At 39.6% G+C, this 26554-nt stretch overlaps 1 protein-coding gene and 1 pseudogene across 1 annotated transcript in view; one reads left to right on the plus strand and one right to left on the minus strand.

Annotated features, from left to right (window-relative positions):
- The window catches only part of LOC114037619, a 29638-nt pseudogene extending 24559 nt beyond the window's left edge, over positions 1–5079 (plus strand).
- The window catches only part of RASSF6 (Ras association domain family member 6), a 100435-nt gene continuing 76396 nt past the window's right edge, over positions 2516–26554 (minus strand). Inside the window, exon 11 of the mRNA XM_027854553.1 lies at positions 2516–3056. Within this exon, the coding sequence (XP_027710354.1) occupies positions 3050–3056 (7 nt within the window). The 3' untranslated portion in view covers positions 2516–3049. The remainder of the gene's footprint in view (positions 3057–26554) is intronic.

Consider the following 26554-nt stretch of genomic DNA (forward strand, 5'->3'; position numbering starts at 1 on the left):
AGGTGAAATGACTTCAAAGCATCATTTTCATCCCAAAATCTATGATCCTATGAATTCTTCCCCCCCACCACAAACAAAGTCCTAGAAAAAGTTACTGGAACATTGGAGCTAAAATGGACCTTAAAGATGATTTTATTAACTTCTTTTTACAGATGAGAAAGCTAAGGCTCAGAAAACCCAAATAACTTGCCTAAGGTCACCCACTAGCAAATGGCAATCAGAACTTTAAACCAATTTTTCCTTTTGGTCTCTCTCTTCTTTCAATGATTAATATAGATATATGTTTTACATGATTGCACATATATAACCTATTTAAAATTTTTACCTTCTTAGGGAGGGGAGGGGGAGGGAGAAAATTTGGAATTCAAAAAATGAATATTAAAATTGTCTTTATGTGTAATTGGAAAAAATAAAAAATTATTTTAAAAAAGAAATTTAAGCCAAGACTTCCAACCCAGAGGTCAGTGCTCTTTTCCCTACATGTTGATCCTGGGTAGGAACCCCATCTGAGACCACTTTGAAGTTTGTCTTTGTTCAGGCCAGAATGGAAAGAACACAGAGGAGATCACTCAGGTGGAGACTGAGTCTGAGCCACACCGTCCCAAGGTTCATGACCTTCTTCAGATGGTTGAACCTTCAGAGCTCTCAGCTCCAAAGCTTTCTGTGTTGATCTCATCATCCTCTCACTATTACATCCATATATGTGGGGTATGTATGTGTATATGTGCATGTATATGTGTATGTGTGTGTGTTGACCTTGCAATTATTTCCCAGCTGTTTTGTGTGTGTATGTTTTACCTGCATAGTAAGGTTATAAGCTTTATTAGGACCATTACTCCTTTCTCCTCTTGGAGTTTCTAAGCCAGGGTTATGGATGCAGACATGAATTCTTGTTAAACGGATGAACAAACCAATGAATTTAGGTCCATAGAAATGGTTAAGCTGACTACTTTCTTTTAAAAATAAAACCCAGTAATTTTAACTGTATAAGACCTCTAATTCTCTCTTCATGCAGGTATGCCTAATTCTTAGAGAGCTTTGGGGAATAAATAAAAATCGAACCATAAACCCAAATGTGGATAGTTGCTGTAAATCCTCACCTGTCTTCTGATCACGGTGTTTTAATAATCTGACTGCAGATGAAACATATACTCCTCTGACATTCCTTCCTGAGGCGTTCACTTTTAATATAACTTTGTGCCAGAAAACAGAGCAACAGAGAAAGAGACGAGAGTATGTAACATCCTTTTCATTTTCATCCATATGTCCTTCACGCGTTCTTTGTAAAGAACTTAGTCTTAGTAAAAAAAAATTGATTAAAGAGGAGGAGAATGCTTTCAGTATTATAATATGAAATTCAGTCACCTATTTCCATGTCTCTGTCCTTGTAATTTCAAAAGAAAACACTCCGGGTCTACCAAAAACTTTGGTTTATAAAGGCCAATTGAGTTTTCTCTCTTTGCAGGGTATTGCTTTAAAAGGAGCATGAAAAATATGCTAGACGTAGGGAGAAAGGCTCCCAGTGAGTTAGTCAGTAATGTGTTAAACTGGTCTGAGTGAGTATTGAGTTCCCATCATTCTTTGATTGGCTCCTTTCTCCTGGACAACCACATTGGTATATTCACTGGAAGTACAGCCTAATGTTTTACTTTCCTCTTTTTACCTGTCTAATTCATACTTACCTTTAGGTGGGAAGTCAAACACCATTTTTCTTCATGAAGCTTACCTAAATCCTCATACCTCAGCCACAGCCCTGAGTTGGTAATGGCCTCTTCCATCTCAGGCATCACATAATACTTGACTTTGTAAGTCTCCAATGCATTGATCATGATCATTTATCACCTTGATAACCCTAGAAGAGAGAATGAGGCTCAAGACATTGAGCAGTTCTGCCTCACTTAAATCCAATTTGCACATGTTAAGATATCACTCCGTGATGTCATTGGTCCTCTTCAAAAATGAAGAATGAACAATAACAACAATAATGCAGAGGCATCACTCCATAGTGGATAGAAGAGCCAGCCTCAGAGCCAGAAGGACCTGTGTTCAAATCTTATCTCTGACATATAAAAGCTGTGTGACCCTCAGTGAGTCACTTAATTTCTCAGAGCTCTGGGCAACTAAGACTATAAGTTTCAGAAAAGGTGCTGACCTACATTGGTAGATGGAATCTCCTCTTTTGTTCATATGCTCATAAAGTCATGGGTCTGATTCCTAATATTATGTATAATAGTCATATCCCATACCAGACTGGAAGTTCCATGAAGACCAGGACCATTTCTTATCTATGTTTTTATCTCCTCCAAAACCTAATACAGTGCTCAATTCACAATAGACAGGAGTTTAATAAATGTTTGTTTATTTGAATGTTTACTTAAGAAAGGGAAAAAATCAATCAATAAATATTTATTAAGTGCCTATGTGCTAAGTGATGGGGATACAAAAAGACATTCACTGCCCTCAATGTGCTTACAATCTAATGAGGGAGACAACATGCAAATGAACACTTATAAATTTTATTTTTTTGCCTTTTAGGACAAGGTCAGATTATAAAAAAACAACTAAAATGATTTAAAATATACAACACCATAAAGCAGGTTGTGTCTACACAAATGGAAACAGGAAAGATTATGGGCAAGGAAAGGAAACCCTGATCTTGAGGGAAATGGTTTTAGGAATGAATTTGATCTCAGTTATTCAGCTCAATCAAACTAGTCTCACAGTCCATATTCTATGACTCCTTCCACACTTGGCTTTCCACATTATTTTGCCAGGAAGTCATGGTCTTCTGAAGATTGTAGCCATATGCATGAGCCTCCTAAATGGAGGAAGAGAAGCTTATGGGTAATTCTTTAAGGGCCCAGTCTCTCCATACTTCTTAAAAGAGGGCTAGTGACCAGAGAAGTGAAGAGAAAAAGAACATTGGGAAAGAGATCTGCTGGTGTCTGATGGGTGCCTGTTTGAACTTTAGGTTGATTGTGAGCCTTGCGTATCAGAAGCCTCTTTTGGCAGTGGAGCAAGCAGGTGCTTTCAGATTTCTCCATGATGGTCAATTGCTGTGAAACAGAAAAGAGGGAGATGTGCTTCAATGAAGAGGTATAAGAGCCAGTCCTCTCACTCTAGTGATTGAATTGCTACATGTTAAATGCCCATGCCCCTATGAGGGCTCAGGACCAGAGCATTGATAGGCCCTGAATTAATCTGGAATGAAAGACACCCCTTTACTTTCAATATCTCTTTTATCCTATCTTGTGTAGAATGACTGTTCTTACCCTGGAAATTCTCCCTAATGTAGACCAGAGCTACATTTTTAAATGTGCACTGGCTCTGGGGTCAAAGAACCTGGTTTTGAATCTTGCCACTGAAGATTACTACCTGTGTGTCCTTGGGTGACTCACTTAACCATTCTGGTTCTCAGTATCCCCCTCTGTAAAATGAGGGCTTTGGACCAGATGGTTTCTGATGTTCCTTCCACCTCTAGGTCTTCAACTGCAATGCTCACATCATAATGTAACTATCTCACATCATAATGACCATCCAGGTAACCTGGCAACTGGATAGGTTCCTCTTCTGATTTGGGGCAAAACCTTTTCCTTTGACTTCTTATCACTTCTCCTTACAAGCACCTTTTGAAATACTCCCACCTTCTCATACCCTCCTTTCTTCTATTTTCATTCATTTATTGGTGATTTAAAAAAAAAACAAATTAACCTTTACTTTTAATAGAAGGCTTTCCAAATCAAAACCGAGCTGGAGTAGTGGGATAACTATGCAATATATCTATTCCTTCTTTCTTCTTGCTTCCTTTTCCCATTTAGGCATGTGGGGTGTGTGTGTGTATGTGTGTGTGTGTGTGTGTGTGTGTGTGTGTGTGTGTGTATGTGTGTAAGAGAGGTAGAAAATAAGGTCGAGAAAACCACACTCACAAATGTCATGGGACAAAATCTTAGCTGTGATTTTGAAGACCTCTCCATTATTCTGGCTGGCCAGAATAATGTCAGTATCCTGGTAGTTTAGGCTTGATGTTGGAACAAAATGAGTTACTTGTAAGTAATTGAGTAGTTAACAAACGAAGATTTACCTAGCCATAGCAGGAAAAAGCCTGGATAGACATTGAGTTCCCCTTGAGTTGCATTAAGATCGAAGCTTTGCCCAAGCAATCAATTATCAATCTCCCAGCCCCTCCCATTCTTCTTAGTCCATGGTACTTAGATGAGAAAGTGACAACAGTTTGAGACTTGAGTTCCCTGAACCAACCAAGTTCTTGAGAAGAGTCTCAATACCTTTTAAAGAAAAAACTATCCTAACTTGCCTGGGGGAGGGAGGGGTTAAGATGCTTCTGCCACACTCATTAAGTTTTGGGATTTACCTGTTTGGCTGTCCATCACTATGCACTGATTCTGTGATCTTTGTAGCAATTCAGCCACTTAATTCTTTCCCAATCCCCCTTCCATTGCCCTGTAGAGTAGCAAACAATGGTTTCTTCTTGTTGCTTCCTGGGTCGGTTAATTGTTATTTTTTTCATGACTTTACTTAATTTCTTTAGCATTTATTTGAAAAGCAGTTCGTCAGAACACAGAATAAGATGGGAAAGTGAATTTATAGGAATAGCAGTGATAATAACAAGAAAAGTTTTTGGATTCATCTTTTCATCCCTACTATGGGGATAAAAAGGAATGGGAGAGAGGGAGGGAAAAAGAGAGACAGAGAAAGACATAGACACAGAGATAGAGATGCAGAGACCAGCAGAGATAGACAGAGAGAGACATACACACACAAAGAGAGAGAGATAAGGAGAGTCACAGAGAGACAGAGATGGACAGAGGTCAGAGAAGTGGGGGTGGGGGTAAGAGAAGTAGGGAAGCATGGGAAGGTGGTGGGGAGAGGGAAGGAAGTAGATAAGGAAAGGGGGAAGGAGACAGAGGGAAAGAAGGGGAAGACAGACAGTGAATATATGAGAATGTATTCTTTCAGAGATTCCTTAATGTTAACACAATATTCTTGCATTTTCCTTCCAATGTTTTTCACTCCTGTCAGCATTCAAAATTATACAATAAAATTGAGGCTGTCTTGAGATAATAAAACACCAAAAGTAATTTGTCTTATCTCTTTGAAGTTTTCTAGTATATTTGGAGAAAAATTGCTTGGGAGTAGGTAAAAGTGGCACATTCATGAATGCCAGAACTTTTTAGTACAGTTTTAATTTTAATCTCATAGACTTTCTCCATCTTACATATCTCTACTCCTTTTAGTTCATTTGCAAAGCAATTACACAAATGCCTAGAACATTACATGTGGGAGGAGAGATATATTTTGGGTTGGAGATAGGTCATTGGTCAATAACAATTTTCATATGTAATTTCCGTAAAGCAATTTCCCACCCCTCCATTCCTTAAGAAATAGAAGTTTCTACTCCCTTGCTACTTTCAAATACTATTTTCTTTCCCTAGATTGCTGGCAGAAAGGAAATGAAGGTTACTTTTCATTGCTTTTTATGGCAAATAATTTTCTGAAAAAGAAGAATTCATCTGTAACATTTACTTGTGCTGCAAGCAACAAATAAATAATTACTAAGCTCTGCTTATTGGTGGTTTGACAAATGATTCAGAGTATTATTGATTGCTTAATTATATAATTAAAATATGTCTATGATTGGTCTGCTTTCATTATGATATTTACAGGAACAACAGTGACAGTAACAACAAAAGTTGTTTATACTCTATATCAGGGGTGGGGAACCCGCCCTCTAGGTCCTCAAGTGTGGTCCTTTGACTGAATCCAAACTTCACGAACAAAAGGATTTGTTAGCAGCAGCTTTTAGGAAGTTGCCTGATGGATAACAACCCACAAAACAAAGGAAAACATGCATAAATGTATGCCTTTAGACAGCCTCAGGGTGAGATTACGGCAGGCAAAAGGACTGAGATTATCAGGTGAGGCTGCTGAGCCATATTCCTTATTTGGGAGGTTGATTCATAGGGACCAGATAGGGATAATGTGTTAACCTAGGGGTTAGAATTTAACTTGGAGTCTCAGGAGTTCCCAAAGTTCAGGTTAGTTTCACAAGGATGTTTCTCTGTAGTTAATCTCACCAGAATATTCTGTTTAGGATGGAAATCTCTAAAATAGTGGAGGCCTCCTTCAAGATAAGATCAGTCACCTCATCTCATCATTGCCAACCTAAGGATCTCTAGTTACACAACCTCATGGCTCTGTTTCTTTGGACTCAAAGGTTACTTTTTTGGGGAAGCAGATGTTTTCCTCAGACTCACAGACACATGTTTATTCATGTCTACATCCCCAATGTATTTAAAATGTTTCAATGGCTCAGAATCTAAAACTTTGGCTTTTTAGACTTTTGAGTAGCCCCTTTGCATTGGAAGGGGTCAGGAAACTAGCTTTGGCAGAGACAGTGAAGTGGTCACCGGGTAGGGTTAGCCTTAGTAGAAACATAAAGAAGTAAAATAATGAACACTTTTGGGGATTGAATTTCAAGTCAATCCAGAATAGAGCCAGTTACAGTGGAAGAAGAAGGAAGCTCTTGAGTCTTTCCTCTGCCTCTTCTCTTGCCACACTTTCCAAGGGGCATAAAGGAAAAGGTGAGAAGCACAGTTTCTAGAGCTTCACCTCCACACACTGACCCACTTTCTGCCATGCCACAGCACTCCACTCCCTGCCTTCAACTCAGTACTCCAGCCCCTGCCCTGAGACCCCAAGCACCTGACTAGTTCACAATACCTAGGCTTCCTTATGCCCATCATGATACTTGACTGACATCTTCCTATCAAGTTGTTCTGCTCTACTCTCCACCTCTCATAGGCCACTTGGGCATTGGAGTTCCTTCTTCCCATCCCACCCCCTTTTCCACTTTTGACTCTAAGAACAGTAATTAAACCAACATAACCTTTCTAGAAATGGGTATGTCTATTAATTACCCTATGACTCTATGTACTATCTCCATTGGAGAAACCAATGTGATTACTCTTTATGTCCTTAAAAATTAGAAGTGTAGTGACCTGTTGGTGCTGGAATTTGCATGATACTAGATCATGTGTGGACACCATGACCTTGTATGTGGGTACCCCCTATTACAACGTAAGCCCTTTGAGGACAGAGATAGCATTTCCTTTTATATTTTTATACCTAACACTTAGCCTGGCACATAGTTAGCACTTAAATGATTTTCCATTCATTCTTTCATTGCTAGCTCTCTTCTCATTTGACTCGGAAGCTCAATAGACAGTATGTTGGTTCTTCTGCTTTTAAACACACTGAGGCCATACCTAACAAGAGCCAATTCCATTATCTGTGGGATCCTCAGCCTAGTTTCTTGACCATTTCACATGTAAATGACCACTCTAAGAATTAAGCCCTTTGTAATGTGCAAATAGGAAGAGAGTTAGTTAATAAACAGTTAGTCAATAAACATTTATTAGGCACCTACTATGTGCCAGACACTATAGCTAAGACTGGTGAAACAAAGAAAGTCAAAAGACAGTCTCTGATCTCAAGGAGCTCACAATCTAATGGGGAAACAACATATTGTACAAAAAAGCTATATAAAGATAAACAGAAAACAATTAATTGGAATTAAGAGGGATTTGGAAAGCCTTCCTCTTGAAGGTGTAATCTTAGCTGGGACTTGTCAGGAAAGCTGTTGTCTTAAGAAAGTCAGGAAAGCCAGGTGGCAGAGATGAGGAGGAAGAACATTCTAGACACCCAGAGAAAATGGATGAGTCAGGAGATGGAGCCTTATTCGAGAAAATCAAAGAGGTCAGTGTCGTTGGATCAAAGAGTATGTGGAGGGCAGTAAAGTGTAAGAAGACTGGAAAGGTGTTGGAGGGCGGGTGTGTGTGTGTGGGGAAAGATAGAGTTTAGTTTTGGACATGTTGAGTTTAAGATGTCTATAGGACATCCAGTCTGAGATGTCCATTAGGCATTAGAGATATAAGCCTGGAGGTCAACAGAGAGCTTAGGGCTAGATAAGTAGGTTTGAGAATCATCAACATGGAGATGATCATTGAATCCATGGGTGCTGATGAGATCACCAAGTGGAATAGTAGAGAGGGAGAAGAGAAGAAGGTCCAGGAGAGAACCCTGTGGGATACTCAAGACTAGTGAGTGTGACCTAGATGAGTGAGGATACAGCAAAAGAGACTTCGTGGTGTAGTACCCAGAGCGGAAGACTTGGAATCAGGAAGATCTGAGTTTGAGTCCTACTCACACAAGTATTAGCTGTGTTGTGTGAGCCAGGGCACTAAGCTCTATCCATGTGTGTCAGTTTCCTAATCTATAAAATGGAGATAATAATAGCACCTATCTCACAAAATTGTTGCGAGGGTTGAATGAGTTAACATGTGTGTGCATGTATCATATGTAAAGTGCTTTGCAAACCTCAAAGTGTGATATAAATGCTAGCTATTATTATTATTAATTAGTAAATATTACCCTCAAAAGTTTCTATCTCAATTTATTTATAAATTTTTGAGTGTGCTATTGTCCTCAAAAAGGACTTGAGACTTTTTTTTGTGAGGCAATTGGGGTGAAGTGACTTGCCCAGATTCACACAGCTAGTGAACGTTATGTGTCTGAGGCCGGATTTGAATTCTGGTCCTCCTGAATCCAGGGCCGGTGCTTTATTCACTGTGCCACCTAGCTGCCCCAGCACTTGAGACTTTAAGTGGTCCATTCACATATAGGATTTTATGGTCAAGAATTTTATGTAACTATGAAGGTCCAGGACAAAGTCCTGTGGACACATAGGATCAGTGGGTATAACCTGGGTGAGGATCCAGCAAAAGAAACTGACTGTTAAATGTTGGATTATGAATGTTTCATTTCATTCTAGTTCAGACAAATAGTCTGTGTGACCCCGGGGTTACTCTCTGTGTTCCAGGCAATAGTCCAAGACTAAGACAACAAATTGCCCCTCCAAAAGGTGCTATCCTGCATTGGGAGAATCTCTTCGTCTGAGAATTTTCCTGCAGACCTAAAACTACCAGGGGACCAATCTGAGTCAGGCCCAGCTTATGAAATTTGATGATACTCATGTAGAACGAGACAAGATGACCCCCTAGAAGTGGGGGGTGGGCATGGATGATCCAACATTCTACAGGAAGCCTTTCCCAACCTCTCTTAATTGCAGTACCTTCCTTCTCTTAATTATTTCCCATTTTTCCTCATATAGCTTGTTTGCACATATTTACTTGTCTCTCTGTTAGATTGTAAGCTCTTTGAGGGTAGGGGCAGTTTTTTGCCTCTTTTTGTATCTTATGGACTTAGCACAGTGCCTGGCACAGAGTAGACACATAATAAATGTCAATCGATTGATTGATTGATGCAGAGGAAAATGAACCACCAGGTTGCTTCTTGCCTTCGGTTGGTACTTCTCAGGAAATGGCAGCAGCTTCCTGTGAGGTTTTCTCTAACAGCCTTGGGCAATTGATGAGAAAACCTTAGCCACACAGCAGAAACCAAGGCTCTGAGTCTTTCAGAACTACTCTAAGGACAACAGCAATAAACCCTCGGGGGTTGAATGTGTAATTTCCATCTTCCAGATCTGGGCCATTCCTGGGTCTTCTTGTCTGATGATTTCTACCTCCTCCAAGTTCTACTGAGAAATTTCTTCAGTTTACCTTTGAAATAGCAGGGAGAGATTCAATTGATGAGAATGTTCCTTCTTATTCCAGCACAAGACAGAAGCTGAAAAATGAGACTTTGCCCTGAGAAGTCAACAAATAAACTGTAATATTTAAGGGAGTTATCAGCAATGTAAATACAACGTTGTTATCTTGGTTGTTTAGAGGAATGTTTTTTGTCTTTTGGAAGCCTCAAGATATCTTGTGTGCTACCTTTGTACCTTGAAGGGGTATCATCTTTCCCTCCACCAGTTAAATGTGCCTAGAGATGTCCTATAGCTCTTAGAGAATTGCTAGTTTAAGTGATTTGGCCTGGCACACAGAGCCAGTGAGTGGCAGAGGGAAGATTCACACTTAGGCTTTCCTGGCTCCCAGTCTGGCTGCTGCTTGAGCATAAAAAATAAATAACACAAATATATATATATATATATATATGATGCTTATGGCAATAAATCTGAAAAATCCTGCTTTTTAAAAATTCAGGAGGAAAAATAAAACAGTATTTAAGATCCCAAAGCAGATGAAAAATGAAAACATTTTGGAAAAAAATTATCCCTAGAAAGCTCCCACATCCAGCAGTTGGATGAAGCATGAGGTAGACTGTAGGAAGTTTGATAAGCAAAACCGATTACTGTCTTCTCATTGGCTTCCACCCTCACGTGATTATGCTCCGTATTCCCAACTCCTCCTACTAACTTCAACTTGGGGAGAGTGAGGGGTCTCTGCCCTCAGAAGGCCAAAGGGAAAGCAGTTACCTCCCAGCAAAACTCTTTTCTATCCTCTCAAAATGGCAGCTTGAGGATCACATGTTCCTAGGTTACTTTTACTACAGATTTCATCAACATTCCTCTCTGCCTTGGGGAAATAGAAAATATGAGTCAATAATATCTCTTTTAGTCTAGTTACAATCCCTCATATTTTTCTAGTGGGTTTTATTTCTGGGTTTTAATCACATTTATGAATCTGGAAAGATTAATACCTCTCTCTTTTATCTATACTTAACCTCAAAGGACACATAGATAAGTCAGCAATACAATATACAAATACAGTAGTTTTACAGAATCCAGTTTCTTTAAAAAGTCAGTGGCAAATAAAAATCAGAAAATAAATAGGTTCTTGAACCTAGGGATATTGCTTGGCACCACTCTCTTGGAGAGGCAAAGCTTAAATTTCACAGCTTTGTTCTTGGTAATAGAGCTGGCTCTTCCCATTCTCCTGTCATGAGTGGCAGCAGCAATGGTGGTTTGCATATGGGGCAGCCTCTCTTTTTCCACCTCCTCTTATACTCTCTAAGGTCATTGCTTATTTTCTCTTCATTTCCTGTCTGCTGTTCTCTTCTGGAGGTGTCCATCATGCCCCAGGAATCTCTTCATTCTGTATCATTACATCTCCATTTTCATTAATGTCTGGAGCCCCTGTGATGGGAGGGTGAATAGCTACTACCAGGACCTCCATTTAAGGAAGGGGCTCAGCTTCCTTTTTATTGTGTGTTATTTTTTCACGTTAGATTGGCAACATACCTATGCATGTTGTGAACTGGGAGCAGGGATCTTCCATTATATGTCATCGCTTTCAGAAGCAGGTTCACCAAATCCTTCATGTGGGTTGGCAGCAGGCAGAACCCCCTGTTCACGGTCTGAATACCAGACCCCTATTGGCCAATGCCACCATTACAAATCTTATTGGTCACTGAGTCCAATAGTGGGGATATTCCTTTACTGGGGATCATCTCCAGTAGTCCTGATCTACATCTTGCCACTAGACCTAGATAACTCTGGAAGAAAAAGTGACTTTGAACAGCCCTTCCTCACTTAAATCCAATTCACTTGCAAGTCATGGCATCATTTTCCTGATGTCATGATCCTCTTTGAGAATAAAGGACAAACAGCAACATACAATATTCCTTTATCATTCCAGGGAAATGCAATTAAAAGGAAAGCACATGTCTATGTTGGTGTCTTCCACAGAGGAACATCAGTCTATTTTCCTCCTAGAGAGGGGATTAAATCAGGGACACTTAGAGAGGCATCAGGGTATAATTCAAACACTATGTAGGGAATCAGGAAAGTTGAGCTCTAGGTCTGGCTTTACCACTAACTGAATATGGTACTTGACCAAGACCCTTTTGGACCTCAATATCTTTATCTGTAAAATGAGAGGAGTGGGCTCCATGATTTTTCAGGCCCATTCAAACTGTAAGATTCTATAATTTTTCATTTTTAATGAGTTTCTCTGGAGCAATATAAATACTTAACATTTCCCCACCCCTCTTCTCCCAGCACACCTTGGCAGGGGGAGAGGAAGAGAATATATGTGAATTCTGAAATAATTTCTCTAGGTTTCATCCACCATCTCTGCATGGACATGCAAAGTGAAGGTTGGGAGGGCAGGGAGAATTCCTCCCTATACCTGGACCTGTCTCTGGATAAAGATGGCTAAGACCAGGTTGTTGGGTTGCTTTTGTGTCTGACTCTTCGTGACCCCATTTGGGGTTTTCTTGGCAGAGATATTGGAGTGGTTTGTCATTTCCTTTTCCAGCTAATTTTACAGATGAATAAACTGAGGCAAACAGGGTTAGGTGACTTGCCCAGGGTCACATACCTAGTAAGTGACTGAGGCCAGGTTTGAACTCAAATGTCTCCATGACTCTAGGCTGGGCACTTTATATTCACTGTGCCACCAAGCTGCCCTAAGGTCAGGTACATCATTCAGCCGAAATTGCTCTCTCCAAAGCTACCAATGTTTGTGAATTGCCAAATCGAATGGACTTTTCTCAGTTCTCATAGCTCTTGATTTCTCTACAGTCTTTGACATTGTTGATAATCCTTTCTCCCAGATCCTCTCCTCTCTATAGGTTTTTTCCTGCCTTTCCTTGTACAGCCATGAACTTTTGAACAGGCTTTAAAAGAAATATTAGGAGCCAACATTTACTAGAAGTGTTTGTTGATTATCTGATATTATTTACCAAATTATATACTGTGAAATGATGAAAGGGCACTTTACCTGGCAAGGTTGTCTTGAAACATCCTATTCATTAATGAGCAGAACACAGCAATATCATTCGTTTAGTTAGGTTTGTTATGAGTTTCTCTCAAATTTTCAGGGTCAACAAGACATGGTAAATATCAAATATACACTATAAAAATTTAATTGTTTAATGCAATTACTTGAAGAGGATGAAGTGGCCTAGATAAATTTCTTTTCCTATTTGTTTAAGTTTCACCAAATCCTCAACTCTTCACAGAAGTTCTCAAGATGCAGGCAGGAAATCTTGCCGATTTCTAATCCATAATCAGATTTTCCATGGAACAGGGAGTATTCCTTACTCAAGTGTATAGGGAAATTGTTGTCTTCCCAGAGTGCTGTCACTAGCAAAACTGTACTATCAGTAGCTATCAATGACCCACAGGATTCCTTCTTGGTAAATAAAGTTATTTATTTATTCATGGCTTTTACTATTTATGCCATAGTGTATAGGTCCACTGCTTACTCCACACCACCATAGAACCCTTCCCCATAATAGACAGTTAAGCAAAAACCTCTGATAAAACTACCACATGTGATCACATATGTAGCATTCAGCACCTGTCACGCCCTAGATCTCTGCAAGGGATATATCAAGATAGGCTGTTGTGATTAATCTGACTTTAGCTGCCTTTTATTGTTTTTCTTTTCATCTTTCATCAATCAACGAACAAGTCTTTATTAAGCTTCTACTATATGCCTGGTACTGTGCTAGATGCTGGGAATACAGGCACAAAGAAAGACACAATTTCTTGTAGACATTGGGTGTGTTGTTCTTCTGGTTCTGGAGAGGGAGCACACTGGCCGTCTTTCTATCATGCTTCTGCCTTTCACCCTCTGCCTCTAAATTAGGTCCTCCACTTCTTGTTCTGGGGTTGGGTACTTCTGATTGGTAAGAGTTTGACCCCAGATCTACCATGATGCATTCCAGCCATCTTTCTGCCATGTTGCTCACTTATCTCTCACCCCTTTTCCACTTCTTGCTCTGGGAAAAGTAATCAAATCACATTACTATTCCTAGAAAAGGCAGGTCAGTCAGTTGACCCATGACTCCACTCACAATCCCTGTGGCTTTGCAGACTAAGACACTTCTTGTTCCCTTATATGTATTGTCTTCTCCTATTAGAACTGTAAGCTTGTTTAGGGTAGGGGCAATATTGCTTTTTGTATTTATGCCCCTGATACCTAGCACATTGGCATGTAGTAAGTACTTAAATGCCTTTTCAGTCATTTATTCATTTTTTAATTCATTCACTTTACTTACTTTGCTCTGCATCAACTCATACAAATTGTCCTATGTTTCTCTGAATTTTAGAAAGTGAATGGAAAAAAGCTGTATCAGCTCACTGTAGACTGATCTATCTTCGTCTATAGGTGTGCAATGTGACAATTCAGACATTTAGAAATTTTACTTAGTCCAAGTTCTAAAAGTCATTTTTTTAGAAACTGTGGAAATCACAGATTAGATATTTATTGATGGACTGAATTAAGTTTTTACATAAAACACTGAGCTACAGAATTTTGTAGGTTCAATTACCAAGTGTTCTCTGCAGAGGAATCTTCATTAACTGAGTAGTGTCCATCAATAAAGAGGCTTATGTCAATAACCTTTTGCTTCAAAGGCAATGGTTTATTTGTTTTCTCAAGACTATTGCTCTTAAGAGGGATTACTAGGAAGTTAAACCAGTGAAGATAATTCTTTTAATCCAGTAAGAGGTGGTTGAGGCAGAGTCAAGATAGCTGAGTGAAAGGAAGCAGTTTTGCCTTAGCTCCCAGCACATCTTTTCCATAACAACCTACAAAATGCATCTGACCAAATTTTGATTGGGAAAACCATGAAAAAGTCTTTAATAAATAGAGCACACAAGGAATAGTTTGCACAATGGAAAGACACAGTAGTGTGATGGAGAAGCAGACAATACCTAAAACTCTCTTTCATCTGAACTGGTTCAAAAAGGGAAGAATAAACACACACAATTGGATACAGATACAGAATTCATCTTACCCAACAGGGAACTAGTAGGAAAAATGGTTAAGGGAAAGAGGGGGAGGGAATAAGACAAAGGATAGAATAAAAGAGGCAGTGATCAGAAGCAAAATAGACTATTAAAGTGGGGACAGGACAAAAAACAAAAGGATAAGTATAAGATAATAAAATGGAGGGAAATACAGTTAACAATCATAATTGTGAATGTAAATGGAGTGAACTCACCTATAACATGGTAGAGAATAGAATGGATTAGAAATCAGAATATAATAATACGCTATTTATAAGAAACATACTCGCTACAGAAAGATACACACAAAGTTAAAATAAGAGGCTACAGCATGATCTATTATGCTTCAGCTGAAGCAAGACGTGATTGAGGTGCTCCCTGTGTTCTTAAGTCACCATGCCTACCTTGTTTTTCCTGCCAGTGGACCTGCTGACTCATTTTCCCCAAGTAATTAAAAAAATTCCTTAACCCTTCTTTGATGAGTTAGTGGATTTAACAAGTACAGCTAAATCAACAAGCAATTAAGTCAAGAATCAAAGCTCCAACACAGGCCAACTCTTCTTATTTGCCAGTGGACATTAGCTACAATGAAGACTCATCACTAGGATTAAGTTATACATTGGAAAAATAATTTGAATAATACTGAATGTATACTTTTAGAGTCCATAAAATTCTATGTCTATAGCTTTATTGTAGAAGGCTAAATGAAATTAAATGCAGGAAACAAAACAGCCTAAGATTTCACCCTCACATCCCACAAAGTGGTAAAGATGACAGTAGATGGAAATAATTAATGTTGGGGGGATTGTGGAAAGACAGAACACCAATACACTCTTGGTAGAACTAGTAATTGATTCAGTCATCCTGGAAAGTAATTTGGAATTGTGCCAATAAAACCAGGTGGACCTACAGAGCACAGGGGATCTCTGCTCTCTTTTTCCCCCTTTCCAACCAGAAATGGGTGGAGTTGAAATCCTCAAAAACCACGACTGCTATGCCAGCTCTGAGACAGGCCATTCTCCTATAGTTCCTCCTACTTCTCCCCCCCCCCCCTTTTAGAATTTAGCCTCTGGAACAAGTTCTCATCCCTTAGTGACGCTATGGCTCCAAACAACCCATTCTTTGAGTAGAAATCCAAGTAAACCCACAATTCAAGTTTTAGGGTTCTGGTTATGAGAGTTATAGGTTCATTCATAAACTAAGCTGTGACGCCACAGCTCCCACATAGGTTTTTTAATCTCCCATGCCAGGACTACTGAGTGCTAGTGAAGATACTCTGCGACATATAACATTTCTCAGAGTTGTCCCCCTCCATCCATCTCACCCAACACACTGTGATCCCAAATAATGACAACACTGTAGACAGAGAGAATATACTCATTCATGAAGAAAAAAAAGAATCAGTTTTAAAAACTGCCATCAGCAATGGGGAATAGGAGAAGAGCAAAGGTGAGTTTTTTTTCCTTTTTGCTCATCCTAGACAGACAGAAGAGTGAGAGGGGGAGGCAAAAGCAGAATCCTGTGGCCACTTGGCTTTACAACTATGGTCGGACAAGACCATTACTGCTCAGATCCTTCCTTCCATCAGGTAGCTGCTTATTGTGGACGACGATGTTGGATGTCATTGAATAGTTGGGAAATTATTTCCCATCCCTGTGCCTGTGGATCCTTCTTCCCTCCTGGACACCCTGTCTCTTAGCCTAAGTCTTTCTTTTCCTTGAGTTTTGGGCATGGCCAGATCTTGTACTCTCCAATCCCATATTTCCTCCATCTTCTCCTAGGTTATGTGTATGTGTAACAGTGGGGAGTTGCAATTCCCAGGAGGCCTGACTTTTTTAAAACAAAAAAATCCCACACCATTTGTTACAAAGAAGTCCTTTGTCCTGGCCACATTTATGTCAAAGATATGCTTGCCCTTTGAGTCTGTTAGGCATGAACCCTAAGAAGGTATAAGCAGGACAGCTAGGTGGTGCAGTGTAGAGCACCTGTCCTGGATTCAGGAGGACCTGAGTTCAAATCTGGCCTGAGACAAATAACACTTACTGGCTGTGTGACCCTGGGCAAGTCACTTAACCTCATTGCCTAGCCAAAAAAAATAATGATTAAAAAAAGAAGATATAAGCTGGAAAGAAAGCATCATATACAATAAAATGTTCATAGTAGTACTTTGTTCTGGGGGGTGAGGAGCAAGGTTGGAAATGACATAGATATTCATTGATTGGGGAATGGCTAACAAAATTGTGGCATGTGAATATAATGATATATGATTGGACTAAAGTGAAGTAGGCAAAGGCAGGCAAAGGACATGGGTAAAAACTATAACAATGAAAATAGAAAGAACAACAAAAAAGAAAAAGCTAAACCCTATGTAATTATGATGACTGATAAAGTTGGCCCTAGAGAAGAGATGAGTACATGTACCTCCTTTCTTTGCAGAAGTTGGGGACTGGAGGTGTGGAATATTGGACATATTGTCAGACTTGGTTGATGTTAATTAGTGGTGCTGAGCTGTTTTTGTCTTTTTCTTTTTGATCACTTGTTTCAAGGGATGGCACAAAAGGTAGCAGAGAGGAAAAGATATATTCAGAAATGAAGTTCTATAAAAACAAAATATATCAATAAAAACTTTAAAAAGAAACAAAAATGAAAATTTCAGAGGAAAAATAAAAAAAATTATGCTGGAAAATTTCTGAGTATTCTCTTAACATGAAACATCTAATTTTTCAGCTCTAACACACTATATATTGCTCAATATTATCTGGAGAAAAAGCATGAGAGATTTCTGAGTTTTGCCATTAAACTTCTTTATTCTTATTGTAGCCCCTGGTTGTTGAGACCTAGAAAGGCTTGAGAAGCCCTCTCTGGGAGCAGATTCATTGGAAGACCACGTGGAGAGAGAATCCTTGGACTAGACTGCTCCCAAGTGTTTAGGAGAACTCTCTCTCTCTCTCTCTCTCTCTCTCTCTCTCTCTCTTTCTTACACACACACGTGTGTGTGTGTGTGTGTGTGTCTCTCTCTTTTTCTGTCTCTCTTGTCATTTGTTTTTTTCTTGTGGTTCCAGTGATCTTAAGGAAGAAATTTTTGCCCAAGGTTGAGAGCAACAGATAGGGGAGGCAGAGAATCAAGAGTGAGACATGAATGTATTAGTGTGAGGACCATAGAATGAGAGGAGAGAAGATAGGAGCAGTGTTAGGCAGGTAAACACACCAACTGCACCATCTCTTAGGTAGGAGACACAGGAGGGCTTTTAGTCCCTCTCTCACTATCAAGTTCCCTTTTGATCCAGTCAGACAGGAAGACAGGAATGGAGTTATAATAAAGGGTTAAATAAGCTTAGTTTATTCTAGCCTAGTCTTCTCAAAGGGAGTTTGCTGATAATGGGAACACCAACTTCTACAGCTTTCCGTAATAACCCTTCTTGCAGGGGCCAGTGTGAGGGAGGGGCAACTATCCCTCTGTCTTGATAGGGTCAGTCAAGACCAGCACAACTTGTGCTCTCTCCTAAATCCCCTCAAGCCTCAATGGAGGCTGGTTGAGGCATGCACAGCATTCCAGCCTGCATATTAACCCCTAAGGGGGTCCCCACTCACTGACCAGGGCCCACTTGCTTTATAGGGCAACAAAGAAGGCAAATTGCCATCAATAGCCTCACAATTTTACATTACTTCATCCCTATATCTACTATGACTGTGCAGTAGCAACTGTTTTGAACCATGATCATGAGAACGTATCTAACATCTGGGGAGTAGAGATTGTTATGGCTATGGATCCTGGGAAGAAAACGCTAAGAAAGAATATAAAAAAAATCCACTTTACACACACTCAAATTCACTTTACTTACAAGCAGGAATAGATTGGATCTGACACCAGGCAGATTATGGTCATCAAATCCAGTCACCAGATGCTTTCTTTCCCCCTGATTTTCCAAAGCACAATCATTGGGAAATTTCTACCTAGTATTTAAATTTTTATTTCCTTTTTTGGAAACTGTCTGTGTGTCTGTGTGCCTCACTGATTTTGATTTTAATTTTAATTCTTTGGAGGTTGTCCAAAGGCTGACAAGGAAGTCAAGTCATTTAACTTTCCGAGGTCTTCGATTCCTCATCTGTAAAATAAAGAGGTTGGGGTCAAGAGATGGTCCCTTTTAGGTCTATTCAATTCTGGTGTCATTGGCTGATCTATAATGTCTATGAAAGAGATACTACTTTAATAAGTTGTCTATCTGACTGTTTATCAAAGTCTGGACAATGGGCATTCTTTATTCTTTATTTTATTGTTGTAGGTTTTTTCTGAGTAGATTGTTGGTTAATTTTCAAAAAGTGATTGTGAATCCCCTTTTGCAATCTTTGCAATGTTGCCAGGATTCATGCAATCAGGGCCTTAAATCATGGAATACCACAACCTCCAAAGCGTCACAATTGTGCCTGGCAGATAGCAGGTGCTTAATAAGTGTTGGCCGGCTGATTGATTGAGAAATGGTTGTTTGCACATGGTAGTGGAGTGTGCATGCTTGCTTAGGTGAGCTGGGGCTGACCTCTTCTTCTTACTTTCTTGCTCCAAAGTCCATCTCTTTGCTCTTTCCTTTCTCTTGGCTAATCCCAACAAAATCCTGCACTGAGCTGGTTATTCCTAAGCCCATGTGTTCCTGCTGAGGGGCTGTCATGGGCAGCAGTAGCAGAGGTGGCCAGGGTGACCTGACCCCATTACCTTCTCTCTAGAACTCAGAGACACCTTGCCCAAATTTTGTTTACCTGTTCACTTCTTGTTGAGACATTTGCACCCTCCCCACTTTTTCAGGGCAAAAGTCACAACAAATTGATAGGGTTTGATTCTGAGTGGCAGAATTTTTAATGCCAGTTTTACATATTCTTGGCAGAAAGGATAACAAGGGCAGAGTTAACTCTTATAAGGCATAAAATGACATTTTTAATGTCTTCCTCAGTTCTGAAGGTAATAAAAAGTGTAATGGTTTCAAAAATTTCAGTTCTCTTTTGGCTTTCTTTTTTCTTCTCTTCCAATACTGGAAATTTTCTTATTTTTTTCTTATATTTGTTTTATTTGTAATTTATGGAATAAAACAAGCATTTCCACAACAGTATAATAAAAAGGTGATTGCACATGAAACTGCAAATCTATAATGTACAATTGCTATTCCTTTTAAATATACAACGAAGATATCCTGTAAGTTTCTTTTTTTCTCTTTTAAAAAAATTAATTTTCTTTCAAAGAAAAGGTATTTCTTCCCTTATTTTTAGAAGTGAGGGGTTATTGCATATACTGTCAGAGGTGGAGAAAATGTCATCTGCCTCATTATCCCAGAGCTTGGCTGCTACATTGCCCCTTAGTATTCTAAAGGGGGTACCTGAGGGATTGAGGGCATTTCTTCTCTAATGCTATTAGCTTGAGCCCCCACCCATTGTGTCCTTCTTGCTGTTAGCCATCAATGGCTAGTTCTCCAGTTCCATTTCTATCACCTACCATTGATTAGCCTACACAAAGGGATATTTGCTTTGAATACGTAACAGGAGAGGTGTTGGGGCCACTGGTAAGTTCAGTGACTTTGCTCAGCATTCTATAGTACATGTCGGACATAGAATCTGCATCCAGGTCTTCCTGATTCCAAAGTCAACTTTGCCAAGCTGCCTCTCACACAAATGAGGGAAAAGGGGCAACTAAGTGGTACAGTGGATAGAGTACCGTCCCTGGATTCAGGAGGACCTGAGTTCAAATCTGGCCTCAGACACATAACACTTACTAGCTGTGTGACCCTGGGCAAGTCGCTTAACCCCATTGCCTAGTCAAAAAAAAATTTGACCTTGAAAATCATCAAAACAAACATTTCTGTATACCAAGAAAAATGTTATGGAAGAAGCTGTGAGCATCTGTTATGCACAGTTTGGTTTATATATACATATATATATATATGTATATATATATTATATACACACATACACACACACTCATATATAGATATATGTATATATGTAAACACATATATGTATGTGTATATGTATGTATAATTTAACAAGGTAGGAAAGGAAAGTTCCCTTCCATTTATTAAGCAACTACTATGTACCAGGCACTGTCCTAAGCACTATACAAATCCTATCTCATTTGATCCACACCACAACCCTGGGAGGTAAATGCCATTATTATACCCATTTTACAACTGAGGAAACTGGAGGCAGATGGCAGTTATATGACTTGCCCTGGGCCACACATCTAGTAAGTATCTGAGACTAGATTTGAACTTAGGTCATCCTGACTCTAGGCCCAAGGCTTTCTATCCACTGTGTCACTGAGCTGCTTCTAGATAGTGATTTGCTTTTGTTGTTCAGTCATTTCAGTCTTGTATGACTCTTTGCAACCCCATCTGGGGTTTTCTCAGCAAAGATCCTGGAGTGGTTTGCCATTTCAATCTCCAGCTCATTTTACAGATGATGAAACTAAGGCAAACATAGTTAAGTGACTTGCCCAGGGTCACACAGCTAATAAGTGTCTGAGGCCAGATTTGAACTCAGAAAGAGGAGACTTCCTGACTCCAGGCCCAGCACCGTACCCACTATGCCATCTAGCTCTACTTGTGTCCTCTTATGCACTTTTTATTTCTATTTTGTTGAATTGAACTGAATTGCATAAAGGGGGGATCATTCTTCCAGCCCTAGAGAAGATGCTTGAATCAATGCCAATATTCGCTCTAGATGTGGTAGAGCACCAAGCCTGTCATTCTTCCCATTTTCTTTGGTGAGGTATGTTGTCGAGGAAATCCATTTGGGTCAGTGCAACCAAGCAGCTTTTAAGTACGATGTGCTGTGAAGCCAGGAACTTGATCCTCACATCTTTCCACCTCCCTTCACTGTTAGTAACACTATCTCCTGTAATTATCCATAGAAATAATCAGAAGCATGTAATTGCCCATGATCTAATATGCACACAAAGTGAAATAGGGCTCATGTCAGAATTCAGATCAATTCAGCTTAAATCAGTTCAATTCATCAGTTGACTGCATTCTCTGTGCAAAGTTTTCTAGGGTCCTCAGAAGCTTTCTTTGAGTATAATGTGATATATGTATGAACACCTTTCTTCAAGACATGCTTACCAAGAAGGCTGTTGGCCTTTTGCTTTCATAATGGATCATAGACAGCTGGATGGTTCAGTGGATAGAGTGCTGGGATACTTAAGTTCAAATCCAATCTCAGACACTAGCTGTGTGACCTTGAGTAAGTCACTTAACCTCTGCCTCAGTTTTCTCAATTGTAAATCAGGGTAAGGATCAAATGAGATAGGATTTGCAAAGCACTAAGCACATAGTAGGCACTATATAAATGCTAGCTTTTATTACTACTAATCTTGAGTTCAAAATATTATTCAAGGCTTTATATTTTTTTCCTACAGATATTTTCTAGTTAAATGACTAAAAAAAACTCCCAGCAGTTAGGTCTTTTTTTTTTTTTAAATTGTGAAACTCATTAAGGATACTAAAAATGTTCATGGGATATGTTGTGAAGGAAACACAGTTCAGTGTATATGTGGGAGGATGAGATTTAAGTTTTTTTAGTATTTTATTTTTATTTTACCCTAGTTATATGTAAAAACAATTTTTAACATTTCTTTTTAAAACTTTGAGTGCCAAATTCCCTCCCTTCTTCCCTCCCCTCCCCTCCCCCTCTCATTGAGAAGGCAAGCAATTGGATATAGGTTATACAGCAAATAACTTTTATTTAAGAAATCGATAATTTGTCAATCTGGCATGTGTGGCATAAGGAAACTAAAATCCTTGATCCCTTTCTCTGCTAGGAAGGGAAAGGAAAGGGGAAAGGAAAAGCATTTATTAAGCACCTACTATGTGTCAGGCACTGTGCTAAGCACAATACAAGTATTATCTCAGCAAATACTATTACGAAAATCCAGCTTGAAATTTGGTGAATACATGATCAATTCAAAGATGACAAACTTAGACTCCTATTTCCTTCACCCCAAAGATTTGAAGAGTAGCAACTGTGCGAATGTTCTTGGCCAATGGATTAGTCAACACACATTTATCAAACCCCTATCTCTTACGCTAGACACTGGAGAATCAGACAAAAATGAAAAAAAAAAATCCTTGTTCTCAAGTGACCTGCAGTCCATCAGGAAAGACAACACACACATTTCAAAGTGTAATTGGGTATTTAGGCAGATTTTGGACTTTCCCATGAGTGGAGGAGATAATTTTTTAGAATCCTTACTGGAATTCCTGGGAGTTGCAGGTTGCCAACCCTGAGAGAGACTGATTTATCATACATTTTAACCTTGCGGGGGTGGGGAGAGAGGGGAGACAAGTTTGAAGTTTCATGGAAACAAAATCTTTTGAATCAGCCTGCCTGGGAGAGAGAGCACAAATAGTCTGGTTATGACAAACAGATGTGAACAGAAGTGAGTTCAGATGGAGAAAGTCAACTATCCAGACGGGCAGAGAATGAAGGCAGGGAGGAGTTAAGACTACCCATGTTACGATGTCAAGGCGACTTGAATGGACAAACAAATCTCTTTGCCAAATCCATCAAATTCCCAACTGAGTTATGACTGCTCTGTTTTCTCTGAGTCAATGCTAGGACCAGTGAAATGCTACAGCTCCCCTATCTCCCTCTGCTTCTTTCTCTGCCGGAAAATGACAGGCATCTTACTTCTTTGTCATTTTCGCCCTTGTTCTATAACTTCTGATTTAGTTCATGTCTTTGAAGATGCTGTCCGTTGACTTAAAATCCATGCTTCGTCATGACTGCTCTGTTCTGAAGTGTGGGTAATGTGTTATCAGAAGTTATTAGAAAAGTGCTTTGAAACTAGAATGCCACAACCATGGGCTGGGTACCACATATGTTTCCTGGAGTCAGCACTAGATGATGGTAAGCTTCTGTTGCTATGGTGGTTTCAGTCACATCCAACTCTCCACGATCCCGTGGATACCAGGCCGTCTAGCCTTTACCATCTCCCAAAGTCTGTCCAAGATCATATTCATTGCTTCCATGACACTATCCATCTCATCCTCTGCCATCCCCTTTTCCTTTTGCCTTTAATCCTTCTCAATATCAGGGTCTTTTTTGTGGCTTCTCATTATGTGGTCAAAGTGTTTACGCTTCAACTTTTCTGTTATTTACAGAAAAATTCTAACACTGTTAGAACAAAAATGCTTGCCTATATACAGGATAAATTGGAGATAATCATCTGAGTGAAGGTATGTCGTCTCACCAGATTGTCAGAAACAAAATAAGTATGCTTCAGATTTATTTGTCAGTTTTATTTACCTTCTCAAAGATAATACCTGTTTTTATTTGAATAAAAACAGAGTTTTGCATCTTTAGGGATGCATGATCTCACTGATGTAAGATATGGAAATGTTGTTTGTCCTGTGTGTGTGTGTGTGTGTGTGTGTGTGTGTGTGTGTGTACATGTAAGGCAATCAGGGTTAAATGACTTGCCCAGAGTCACACAGCTAGTGTGAGTGTAAGGCCAGATTTGAGCTCATGTCATCCTGACTCCGGGCAGGTGCTCTATCCACTGCACTACCTAGCTGCCCCTTGTCCTTTGTTTTTGAAGAGAACCAATGACATCATGGGTGATGTCTTGACTTGCACATGAATTGGATTTAGTACTCCCTCTACATATCACAATCCATCTCTCTCTGTCCATCCATTCAGACTCCTGACCCTGTGTTGGTTGTGGTCATTTTTTTTAAACTCAACAGTTACAAAATAAATAAACTTTGTATCTGATCTATCTGTTGATTCATATGATTTCACAATCATGCCCCAACTACGTTTTTTGTAGCAAAACCCATCGAACTTACTTTACTACATGGTAAGCATTTAATAAATGCTTGTTTCCTTGACTTGCTAATACTGCTTTTTACTTTCAGGAAGAAGGATTCATAAAGGTGTTTGACAAGGAGCACACACATGAGAAGAATTACTACTCCCTATATGGCTTTCACAGTAGGAATATCCCTGTATTATATATCAGATCAAAACTGGTTCATTAGTGTTGATTAGGTTAAGTTGTAAATTTCTGACATTCAAAGGATTCTCATGAGTTTGCTGCTTCCTCCTTACCCTATCAAATTAAAAATCCTAGAAGGTTAAGGAAAATCAACTCAGTTCCAAACTTGCTGTTGGCATCTCCACCTTGTTTTGAAAAGTGTTGGACTGTTTCCATAAAACTGCCAAATCAATTCCCAGGAACTCAGGCCACTGGGGAGAGCAGGGCTACTCTGGTCTTTCACCCGGAAAAGTACTAAAGCAGTGATGACCATGGGTAAGTTTGTCATTGACTTCTATGAACTCAGAAAGATCTGCAGCATGCAGTTAATAATAAATCCTTGAGGACTGCAACATCGTTCAAAGCTTTCATCTTGGACCTGAAGGATTAGAGATACAATGTGGCATTCTGGAGGCTGGACCAGGGAGAGGTGTGATCTAGAGTGACCTTGGACAGTATAAAAATCAGATGCAAGTAGTAACTTTGGAACTGTCTTCAGCACTGGTATGAAAGTCAACTGTTTATCTTAGTTGTATTTCATGGAGAACTCACAAAGAGCAAGAGCTCACGTGGAGGTCAGAAAAAGCAATACAAAGACACTCTCGAGATCTCTCTTAAGAACTTTGGAATTGGGAGTTCAAATCCGGCCTCAGACACTTGACACTAGCTGTGTGACCCTGGGCAAGTCACTTAAGCCCATTGCCTCACCAAAAATCAAAAACAAAAACAAAAATAAAAAAGCCAACCAAACAAAAAAAAAATAACTTTGGAATTGATTGCATAAGTAGGAGACACTGGCAGAGGACTGCCCAGCATGGGGTGCCCTGATCAAAGGAGGGTCTGCCCTCTATTAGCAAAGCGGAATTGTAGTAGCTCAAAAGAAATGAGAGACACATAAATCTAGAGAATCCACCTCAAATGTTCACACGAACTATTTGTGCCTGACTTGTGGTAGAACATTCTGAGCTCGTAGTGGTCTGATCAGCCACGGGTGGACGTGCTGTACCTTGACTCTAACATAATGATGTCATTTTGGTCCTCTTTGAGAATGAAGGACAACAGCCAAGTTTATCTAGTGGCAGATAGAACTCCTTTCCAGGGCCACAATGGACCCCTTGTGGATTTGATATTTTTTCCCCTTTTCATACCTTTCTTTGTGTATATATTTATTTATGTTACAGAGTAACCCCTTATCAACAAAGGGGCTAATGAAAAATATGGTTTTTCCTAGCTGGAATGAGGGACTAAAAGATGGGAAAAGGCAGAAGGTTTGTGGGATGGGGAAGTTTGGGAACTTGGATCCCTCAGGAAGGACTTGGGGCCTGAAGTGGACTGCAAGGGGGAGTGTGCTACTACCCAGACCTGAATATAACTGTGACTAGCTGGACAAAGGTCTGGCTCACTGATCTGTTTCCCCGAACAGAATTTGTTGCCGCAGTGGGATGGGGTGAATTTATTCCCTTTTAAATTACTTCCCTCTCTCCCTCCTTAATGCCTTCTGGAGAGCTGCCATCATTTACCTTTAAATCTTAAGTCCTAGACTTAATTGTGACCATGAATTCTCTCTGTCTCTCTGTCCCTGTCTCTCCGTCTATCTCTCTCTGTCTCTGTTCATTTGTTTTCTCTAATTTTATAATGGGTTTTGTCTCCAGAGAAAGAGAAATTGATTTTCATTGCATTATGAGTGAGTTTGCTATAAATGAATGAAGCACACTATGGTGGGGAAGGATAAAGGGGATCCTCTGGACAAATAGCCCCAGAGTTAACTGTGAACCTAAATTCTCTCTCTGCCTCTCTTTTTCTGTCTCTCTTTTTGTCTTTCTCTGTCTTTCTGTACCTCTATGTCTATCTTTAAAGACAGAGATTTCAATAGAAATTAC

The sequence above is a fragment of the Vombatus ursinus genome, unplaced genomic scaffold (assembly GCF_900497805.2).
Source record: "Vombatus ursinus unplaced genomic scaffold, bare-nosed wombat genome assembly UNPS02010461.1, whole genome shotgun sequence".
Lineage (NCBI taxonomy): Eukaryota > Metazoa > Chordata > Mammalia > Diprotodontia > Vombatidae > Vombatus > Vombatus ursinus.